We start from the raw sequence: 10386 nt of genomic DNA, 5'->3' as shown, positions 1-10386 counted from the left end.
TGTGATTTGGAATAAAATATCCAATTTATGTTGTGTGATCTTGAATAGGATACCTCATACTTGCTGTGTGATCTGATATGAGATGTCTTTTGCTTACTGTGTGATTTAGCATTGAATGATGCGTTATGCGTAGTGGAATTGATGGAATTGGCCAAATGTGTCAAGATTATTCCACATGACTGCCAACTTGGCAAAAGATGTGGCAACTACTTGAGGTGAGGAAAATGTATACGAAGATGTAATTAAACATGCATAATGATTATGCGAGATAATTATGTTATACGTAAAATGCAATGAGAGAATTGAAAACAAATGATCTTAGTGTTACATTAATTTGAAATTTGAAGTCAAACTTTTATTTGGTTTAACGTGTTGGATTAATTAAATACACGTACATGTGTATGTACATTTAATTAAAGATTTTGAAATTTGGTGGATAATGTTATTAATTATGATAAGTGAGCTTAATTCTCATGAGTCATTTCAAAATTAGAATTTTTGAGGACGTAAGGAGGGAAGGTTGTAACGCCCCGAAAATTAAGATAATTTTGGAGTTAAATAATGATAATAATATAACAATTTATTATTATTGTTATTCCTATTCAACATTCCCTCCTTTCTATTTAAAAAAATAAACCAAATAAATCTTATTTTCTCTCCTCATTAAATCTCTACCTTTCATCACATCAACCATTTTATCTTATTCCCAAAACAACAATATATACTCTTTAATTATTTTCATTCCAAAAATTTATTTATTATTTATACATAATTAATCAAAATTCTTAAATCTCATCCAAATAATTAACTACTATCCTTTAATCAACACCAAACTCTCAATTCCATAATTAATTAAATATTTAATTAACTCTACCTTCCAAACCAACAATTTTTAACAAATATCCCAATTAACCCTTGAATAGTCCATCATAATTAATTTAAATAAAGATAATTAAATTTAAAGTTACCTTAATTCTTGGGTGTTATCGAGGCAAGAGACTTTAAATATTTTTAGCAAGTAATAATAAGTAATTAATATCAAAACCGATTTCTTTTTTAAATGATTAATTGAGTAATAACTATTCATAATTAATTATTCTTATTTGGTTGAATTACAATCTAAATTATTTCGTCTAAAATCTTTTAGTACATCTGTTTTTAACAATCACAATTTGGAATTTAGAATTTGGTTCTCTCCCTCCATCTAATTAATTCATGTTTTGTTGAATTACAATATATAAATTAATTCATCTAATAAAGATTTTGTAAGGGAAGGTTAGAATGTTCTTTTCATTTCAAGATTATAATATATTTATTGTCTTATTTAATCCATCAAAATTGACCAATATTTGTATACTACTTTAAAATTCTATTTTCATAGTATAAATTTGTGTCAAATTTAAAAAAAAAAAAAAAAACCTTAAACTTTACTTCCTATCATAAAAAAGTTAATTTAAACAATTTATTTTTATTCAATCAATCAATAAGGTGAAATTCAAAGAGTTTGAATATAAAAGTTTTATTTATGAATTGAAATATGTTTATCTATAATGAACCACTGTTAGAAATTTAGGTTTTAAAGATGGGTCGATTATGTCGAATTATTTTTTTAAAATCAGAAAGCATATGAATGAAGGAAAATATTGAGTTTTTATTATGGTAATTTAAGGGAACACTTGCAAAAATGGCAAAATAAGTTATAATAATTAAGTTTATAGTACATATACTTTATTATTTACGAAAAAAAAATATATATATATAAACTTAACCCTTGAATTTGATTATTTTTGCTATATTTGCAAAATCACAAACCTTAAAGACATTTTTGCAAAATAGCTAAACTAATTTGTCACCAAATACAATTTTCCTAATTTCAAGAGAGATGAAAGTGTCAAATTATTTTTTAAAATTAGAAAGCGTACGAATGAAGGAAAACATCGGTTTTTTATTAGGGTAATTTTTAATGACTCATAATTTATGTAGTTAATTAACGACGCATAAATTGTGTCAAGAAAACTCAATTTATGTCCAGAAAAATTCGCATTTTTATTTTTAACGATACATTTTATTCCCACTCATCATTTTTTCTTGATTTCAAGTGTCATTAAAACTCATATTTCTAAATAAATTTATTTGACGACAATGACTAAATTGGTGGGTTCGACGATGAAGGCTTGTTGTGGCGACAACAACGACAGTGACTGGAGTGTGGAATCGACAACAACGGGTGGCAAAAAATTGGAAGGCGTTCTTCACAACGACGTGGTAGCCCACTTCGTTCGACAATAATTTTTTTGTGTTTTAAGTAGAGAGAGAAAAGAAAATTTTCGTTAAGGCTTTGTTCGACGACAATGTTTTTGTTTGAAAGAAAATTTGTGGTTTTTATTTAGTTTTAATTGCGCAAGGGAGGAAAATTAAAAAAATTGAAAATTGGGGTTTTTCCATATAATTTTTTTTAATGACACACAAAAATTGTTGTTAATTAATGACGCAAAAATGGTTGTTAATTAATGACGCAAAAATTGTGTCAATAAATAATCCATATTTTTATTTTCAATGACACAATTTACCTCACCTCACCTTTTTTTTTCAAAGACACAATGTCTTGATGAGTAGTGTCATTAAAACGCATTAATCAATATTTTGAATTTTAATTTTCCGACGTTAAAATTTTATTTGGAAGGAATTGTACTATTTGTATGGATTTAAATATTCAAACCTTGGGTCTTTTACTCGATAATATAGGTCCAAATAAGTAGAATTAGATACATGTTTGGTTGTAGAATGATAAATGTGTCAAGTTATTAATAATATTATACTTTTAAAAATGGTAAATACAATTTTTATGTGAAAAATAATTATATCATTTATAAGTGAAATAGACGATTCCAAGTGTTGAATATACAATTTTTAGACTAATCACAAATTGTCCCACCATTTACTAAATTATTGATGAAAAGTATGAATAATTGAATTTGAGACTAATTAAAAAGTTGACACGTGTCCCAAAATAAAATTGAATACGTAAATTGGTCAATCCTCATATGTTTTCATCATAATTGTTGGATGAAATTAATTATGTTGATTCAATTAAATATTATTGCTAAATATGACTCAAATCCATGTGATTGAGTCTATAAGTAACCATGTAGTCCATAAGTCTGGTCCATGGACCAACATGAGAACTCTATAAATAAAATAATTCTCCTCATTTGTAGGGGTTGAAAAATTTTGACTTGAAGATTGAAGCTTTTTGAAGATACAAACTTTCTTCCAAGACTCAAACTTCTTTTGAAGATTGAAACTTCTTTGAAGATACACACTTTCTTCCAAGGCTATAACTTCAAAAACATCACGTGCTCCGCTTTTTCAAATCAAATGTAAGCATCCAGTCGAGAGAGAATCAAAGGTCAAATTATAGAGATTGAACCACATCACATAAAATCAATAAAAATATAACATCAATTCAAGTTCAACTCCACGAATCAAATTTCTTCGAAAATCTCGTGCGAACAAGAAGAAATATCTCAAATGAAAGAGGAAGAAGAAGAAAGATAAATTATAAGAATTGAACTTAGACTTAGAACTATGTATAAAAATCGTAAATACATTTTAAAGAAAAAGTTTGCATGTATATATCATTATTCAATGGTTGTTTGTCTTTTTTAATTGTTTGTACAAAATGGTCATATTTATATTCTAAATTTATTGTTCAATATAAATGCTAATAGTTGAAATTTAAATGGTTACATATTTTATTCTAATGATCAAACAATAAGTCTAAATTTGTTATCTATAAAAATAACAACATTAAATTGTAACTTACATTTATCAGCAATAGTTTTCTAACACGATAAAATTTATTATAGACCCTAAATGTTTTATAAAATCTATTATTTTTAAAAATTCCTATTTCATGTTATAATAATCTACCTCCCAAATTGGCAGACTATTATAATCTTCATAACCTACTTTTAGCAGCAAAGGACAGATTTTTATTTAGTAAAGAAAAAAAGGAGAAAAATCCTGCTAGTTGTGCAGGAAAGCCTCCCCCTTCCGTGATCGGGTTCTTTTGTCGTCGGAAGCAAGCCGCCGAAGAAAGTTGGGGTGGTTTGCAGCAACCAAAACCCACTCTTCGCACACCCCTAACTCCTTCCTCTCTTTACCAATATTCATTTCAATGCCCCTGCCGGTTTCTTCAGTCTCTACCTACCTACTATGTTATTTTTAACTCTGTAGTGTAGACTTGAAATGGTGGCCATACTCAGCTGATCACCTTAACCCTACCAATAGCCAGAATGCGTTTTCTTCATCACAATCACCGTCTCTATAACCCCTTTTCAAAACTCTCTTCATTTTCCTCACCATTTCGTCTAATGGGTTCCTTTCCTTTATGCAAATCAACCTCTCTGGTTTTCCTGTCACACCTTTCTTCTTCTTTTTCGCAGAAGTATTTCCTGTACAGAAGCATTTCTCTTCTCCATGGTTCATTTCCTGTACGACCCTTGTCCCTTGTGAAACCCTTTGCCATGAAACCAAATGGGGTTTCTTCTTTTACTTCTCATGCCAATGTTCCCAGACCTCCAGGTGCTATTATTGGAACTTTTTATGGTTGTTTAATTGTAGTTGGATTTATGATTATTTCTGCTTAATACTCATGTTGTGGGGTAACTTGATGTTTCTTGGCTGGGTGGTTACTCTTTTTTTTTCCCCTCTTTTTGGATTGGGATGAAATAGGATTTTTGAAGGCAGAAAAGTAGTTTGCAGGCAATGTATTTTGAGGATGGGACTTGGGAGAGGACTTGACGTTTATTTAGTTTTAATGTTATTCGCTTTCTTCTTTGTGCAGCCCTTTTGGGGAATCCACCAGACAAGGCTTCAATCTCCACTCGATTGAATATTCTAAGAAAAAAATTGCAGGATCTTGACATTGATATCGAAGCTTGTGTTCCTGGGCAGTTTTCCAGTTTGCTTTGTCCAATGGTATTTTGTTTCTAATATCAGTTTCTTTATGCACACTATGTTCTGTTTTGAGATATTCATCCAATTTGTAGAAGTGAAATGAAAACAGCTGCCAACTTCTATATCTTATTTTTTGTACAACGTAAACATTTAGAGGCCAATTTTAGAATTACTGTATGAACTTATAACTTCCAAGTGCAAAGAGGTTGGTATTATCATTATTATATTTATTTTAAAATTTTAATTTTTTTAACTTTACTCGATTAATTATGTATCAAATTGGTGCCAGTGTAAAGGTGGTGATACAAAGGAACGATCCTTCTCCCTAAATATCTCAGAAGATGGGTAAAGATTTTATAGCTTCTCTCTCGTCGAGTTTTTCTTAGAATCTTTTTATTTGATGTACTCATAGGCTTTGTGTGTTTGTGTTTTTCTTATATGGTTTGTTTTAAATGTTTTTGTGGAAGTTATTTAGGGTGACTTGTAATTATTAAGCTTCTTCCTCAGTTGAGTTTAAGTCATTTTACTTTTTATACTATTAGTATTTGTTATTTTTTTTGAAGAGGAAAGAAGTCTCAATATTATTAATGAATTAAATAGAGACAAATGCTCATAGTACTAGAGGGTATGGGCAAAGAAAGAGAGAGAGGCAGATCAACAAACGCACCCGGACATCTCATTTAGGTTGACACTCCTTAGCGCCCTCATCATGTCCATAGTGTGGAAAGAAATAAAAATGATCTTTTCTCTAGGTTGATAGTAGTCAATACAAAGCCAAAATACAAGCCCAAAATAAAGTAGTCAGTCCATACAGAACATTAGAAAAAAAGCATCAACGATATATTAGAAAAACATTCCTCGTCTCTGCATAGATCCATCTCCTGCCAGATAAGTGAGAATTTGTTAAAAAAGGATGTAACATCCATGGTCCCTTGCCTGCATTCATGAACTAGTTTCTGTACAGTATATTGATGAGACATTTTGATGTTTGGAATACAGTTTTTGGGCTGTGTCCTAAGTATGTTTAGGGTAAAGGTTTGCCAATCTGTGGCTCCATGCTATTAATTAATGTGGATCAAAGAAGAGAATCTTCATGCCCTTCTCCTTTACCTTCCTTGGCTTTTATCTCTTTCTTTGAACTAACTTTGGCCCACCGTGGTCCCCTATCTCCTTCCTCACTGTCTAAGTTTCCCTTCACACGTGCTTCCTCTTTCTCTTACGCATTCTACTGTATTGTAGAATAATAGGATGTCTACCATATTGTATCATAAAACAACATCAAAAAAGGAGAAGAAAAACAAAACAAAAAGACAAACTATACCATATAATATACAATCAATATCAAATCAAGTAATAATTTTAAGTCATTTAAAATTGGCAACTCAACAACCTCACGCAACTTTTCTTTTAGTCAAATAATGGTCAATTTAAAATAGGGGTCATTTATGACTATTTTCCAAAACTCAAGGACTAAGTGTTTACTTGGGAGTTAAATAGACATCAACACTAATCCTCAAGGACCAAGTATATGTTTCCCTACGTTTTGTAACAATCTTTTTGGTTATCAATTTAATTTAATTATAAATATGATTATTTTCAAATTCTTTATTTATTTTTTCTTGATATACATATAAGGCTGTGACAAGTTGATGGACTTAAACTCCATAGTTCGTTCACTACTAACCTTAGTTTGATTCTTAGCTTTTTTTTTTTTTTTGTTCAATGAAATTAATACTTTTTTTCTAATGAAAAGTGGTTGGATTTCCTTCCCATCCACTGGACTTTTCAATTTTTCAATTGCATTGACCTGAATGTATTCTACGGCCTTTTTCTTTTTGAGTATCACATGTTTCTAATTTCCATTTCAAATGACCAGGGAGGCTGCTGTTTGGAATTGTTTTCGTGGAAAATGTGGTTGGAAAGGCCATACTCTGGTATTTATAATAATTCAATTAGATATGCTTTCACACAAAATGTGGTTTGGGCCCTTTCACGTAGGGTTGATTTGAATAGTTCTTCAGTTATGTTTTGCTTTGTTTTTTTCTTTCTTTTTTATATATATATATTTTTATGAGATAATTTGGTTTTTGTTTCAATTTCTTGTATTTTGTTCAAATATCATAGAATGTTCCATAAAGTTTAATTGAGTGGTATCCTTACTACTTGTGGGAAGGGGTTGACGATGAAGGGTCTCATTTGGTTGATTGGAAATTAGTGGTTAAGCTAGTGGAACTAGTAGGATTAAGGATTCTTCATGGATTGCTTTGTGGTATAAAGTTATTGTGAGCAGATATGCCTCACACCCATTGATTTTTAAAGCTCAAGGCACAACAGTCTTCTGGGCACACGCACAAGTCGCAAAAGAAAAAGCTTAAGCTTTTTTGTTTAGGTGTACAGTACTACATTAAGAAGAGAGCCTAGACAAAACCCTTAGTTATTACTAGTTTTTTTTTTAAAAAAATAATGAAGACCCTCCAAACGCAGGGTTTTGAGCCTTTGGGCATCACAAAAGACGCATGAATGAGACGCTTCTTGTTTTGTGAGTCTCGCCTTTTCCAGCAAGGCACCAAACTTGGGCTTTGAGCCTAGGTGCGCACCCGAGTGGGCTTTTCAAAAACCGTCCAGAAAGCAGTTGTTCTGTCTAAATACATAAGAAAAATGAAAAATCTATTGGAAGCTATCTGATAGATACCTACATTTAGATAGGGGTAAGGGTAGTTAGTTATATAAGGCAGTTAGATGGTTATAAATAGGGAGGTGGGGAGGGAAGAAGGGCATGAAGAATTTGGTGAAGAATTAGGGCTGCAACATTCCTTGAAAGAGAGGAAGGGCAGAGGGTTAGGGTTCTTTTACTTTTCTTTTGCTGCTTTTATATTGTAATTTTCTGTTTGAGATATCAATAATTTTTTTTTTGAAATGGAGACGAGCTTCTTTATTAATAAAGGAAAATGAGACTAAAGCTCAAAGTACAAGAGAATTATACAAAGAGCAAAAAGTAAAGACAAACAACCAAACAAACTGCCCAAAGACAACCTCAGCGAATACAAGGAAAAAACGACTAAAACAAAACAAATGCAAAGAACAAGCTAAAAACGCGAAAACCAACAGAAAAAATGAAGATAAAACAGAACCAAAACGAAGAGAAATAAATACAAAGCATAACAAAATAACTTTCTCAAAAGGAAACCATTTGGATCTAGAGACTAGCAAAAAGAAGCAACCGGTGAACTCAAAGCTAACTTGCCAAAGGAGACCAAAACCAGAAGAGGAACAAAAGAATCTTTCATAATATCAGCCTCAGCAAAAGGTTGTACATCCTATACAAAGCTTTAACACACCATGTTGAATCTTCAAATTGATGTTCCAATTGAAAACTCATCCCCCATGCATGAAGAAGTACTAAAGATATATACCAAAATATTTCTCCCACAAGCCACTTTAATAGATTCCAGCACCTTTTTCAACCATAACTTGATTCATGACATATCGATAAAATAGAAACACTATATCGGTGTTCTATCACTATCACATATGGATTCCCTTTATTCTCTCAATTTCTCAAATGGTTTGTTGGGCAAGGCTTGAAAAGTTTATTTTGGGAGATCGTTGGACAGGTGGGTATAAAACTTATATTATTAAAATAATAGAAAACCAGTTGGCGTGTCTATTATTTTATTTATACTTTTTTACTTTCCAACATGTTAGGACACTTCCAAGACACATCTAACTATTGTCTTTCAATATCTATCATTGGTAGGTTCTAAACTTTTTCTATATTTGTAAATATTTTAAGCAGTTTTGTCATTTATAGAATCCTTAATAACAACGACAACAATGTGTCAATGTACTGTGCCCTACTTTGCTAGGTTCTAGACCAACATATTCTTTGGGAGAGAAGGGACTCTAGAATTTGGTCTCCTGATCCTTTGCTAGGCTTCTCCTCTTGGTTCCTATTACATATTTTGTTTGTTGCTTTTCCGACCCAGATTAATTCTGCTTTTGTCGGAATTTGGAAGAGTAAAATTCCAAAGAAGTTCAGTTTTTTTCCTGTGACAGGGTTTACATGGTGATTATCATTTAACAACATAATTTTTATGTATTGAGAAAAGGACTATATCATCGGCCAGTTGTACGTGGTTTATGCTACGTGATTATTTACAGGTTCAAAACTGAGATTGATGGCAACAACTTGAGTCGAGCTACTAAGCTAAGGCAACCCACTAGGCCACTACCAAGTTTAAAAGGGAGGGAGATTTGGGATCTCCAGGCCTAAAACCTCTTGATCCAATGATCTTCTCTTCTTTTCTTATTATTATTTAGGCTAATTGAATGGTGGGGTTTTATTTATTTATTATTGTTTTCTTTATTTTTCTTTTCTTTGGGTAGGCCAACTGGCTTTTAATGATGGTGTCCTATCACTCGTGTATTTGTTTTCGATTGCTGTGAGCGTTTCTTATAAAAATGGAAAAAAAGTTTACAATGCAAATTGGTGCCTTTTTTTTCTTATTTCTTCCGTTACTTTACTTTACTGTTTTTATTGGTTTTATTTTTATTTCCATTGAGCATTAGTCTCTTTTTAATATATGAATTTTTTGTTTATTTATTTATGTTGTTCATTTTGAAAAACAAGAACTTATTGCTTCAATCTATATGAATGCGTGATTGAGTTGTTTGTCTTAGCATAGTTTGTGATGGCAGGCCTTTACTGATGGTCGGTCATCATATAAAGATTTAGGACAAGTTGCACTTAAGCAGAACATACGGAAAATTACAGTGGAGAGTCTACAACTTGAACCACTGTGCGATGAGGTTCTTGATTTTATATTTTTCTTCATTTTGATGATAATTATTGCTTTCCGGTCTATGTGAAAGCATATATGTATATTATTGTGTAGTTTTCTAAATATGTTATTTATAGGTGGTCATCAATTCTTTTTCCTTTATTGTCATCCTACATTTTGTTCTATTAGGAATACTTATTTTTCTTGAAATTAAGAATTTAAAATTATCCCAAAGTGCATTAAAACCTGTTAAAACACATTAAAAATAGGTATACTTTCATCTTTATTTTTAGGAATTTTTTTAACAACTTTATAATTTTTTTTCCCTATATGTTTGGAGTGCTAAGTTGTTTAACTAAGAATCGACTATTGAATCGTATAAGTTGATTTCTTTAAACAAATGAAATTTATTTTAAAATTTTTACTATAATTTTGTAAACTAAGCATGGATATAAATATTTCCTTTTCATATGCAATTCAATTGCTCTTATAATTGTGGAACATAGAGAAAATTATTATGTTTCTTGTTTCAGCTGGTTGATTATTTCGCGGAGCGATTGATATCCAAGCAAACATTGTTAAGAAATTCAGTTATGCAGAAAAGATCCAATAATCAGGTAAAAGGAGTTATGTTGAATTGAAG

The 10386-nt window shown here is 30.9% G+C and overlaps 1 protein-coding gene across 8 annotated transcripts in view; it reads left to right on the top strand.

The window, feature by feature from the left end:
• Positions 1-3973: 3973 nt before the first annotated feature.
• LOC101213010 (twinkle homolog protein, chloroplastic/mitochondrial) overlaps positions 3974-10386 on the top strand; it is a 30624-nt gene continuing 24211 nt past the window's right edge. For 6 of the 8 annotated variants that reach the window (XR_004214086.1, XM_031880221.1, XM_031880222.1 and 3 more), the window contains exons 1-6: positions 3974-4587; positions 4850-4983; positions 5252-5307; positions 6839-6896; positions 9661-9771; positions 10277-10360. Coding sequence is in view for 6 of the 8 variants with exons in the window: in XM_031880221.1 (XP_031736081.1) it covers positions 4299-4587; positions 4850-4983; positions 5252-5307; positions 6839-6896; positions 9661-9771; positions 10277-10360 (732 nt within the window). In the remaining 2 variants the exon portion in view is untranslated. The remainder of the gene's footprint in view (positions 4588-4849; positions 4984-5251; positions 5308-6838; positions 6897-9660; positions 9772-10276; positions 10361-10386) is intronic. The other 2 variants (XR_004214087.1, XM_011660935.2) reach the window with 2 other exon arrangements.

The sequence above is a fragment of the Cucumis sativus genome, chromosome 1 (assembly GCF_000004075.3).
Source record: "Cucumis sativus cultivar 9930 chromosome 1, Cucumber_9930_V3, whole genome shotgun sequence".
Lineage (NCBI taxonomy): Eukaryota > Viridiplantae > Streptophyta > Magnoliopsida > Cucurbitales > Cucurbitaceae > Cucumis > Cucumis sativus.
Note: the sequence above shows the minus strand (reverse complement) of the source record. Positions and strands in the feature narration are given on the sequence as shown.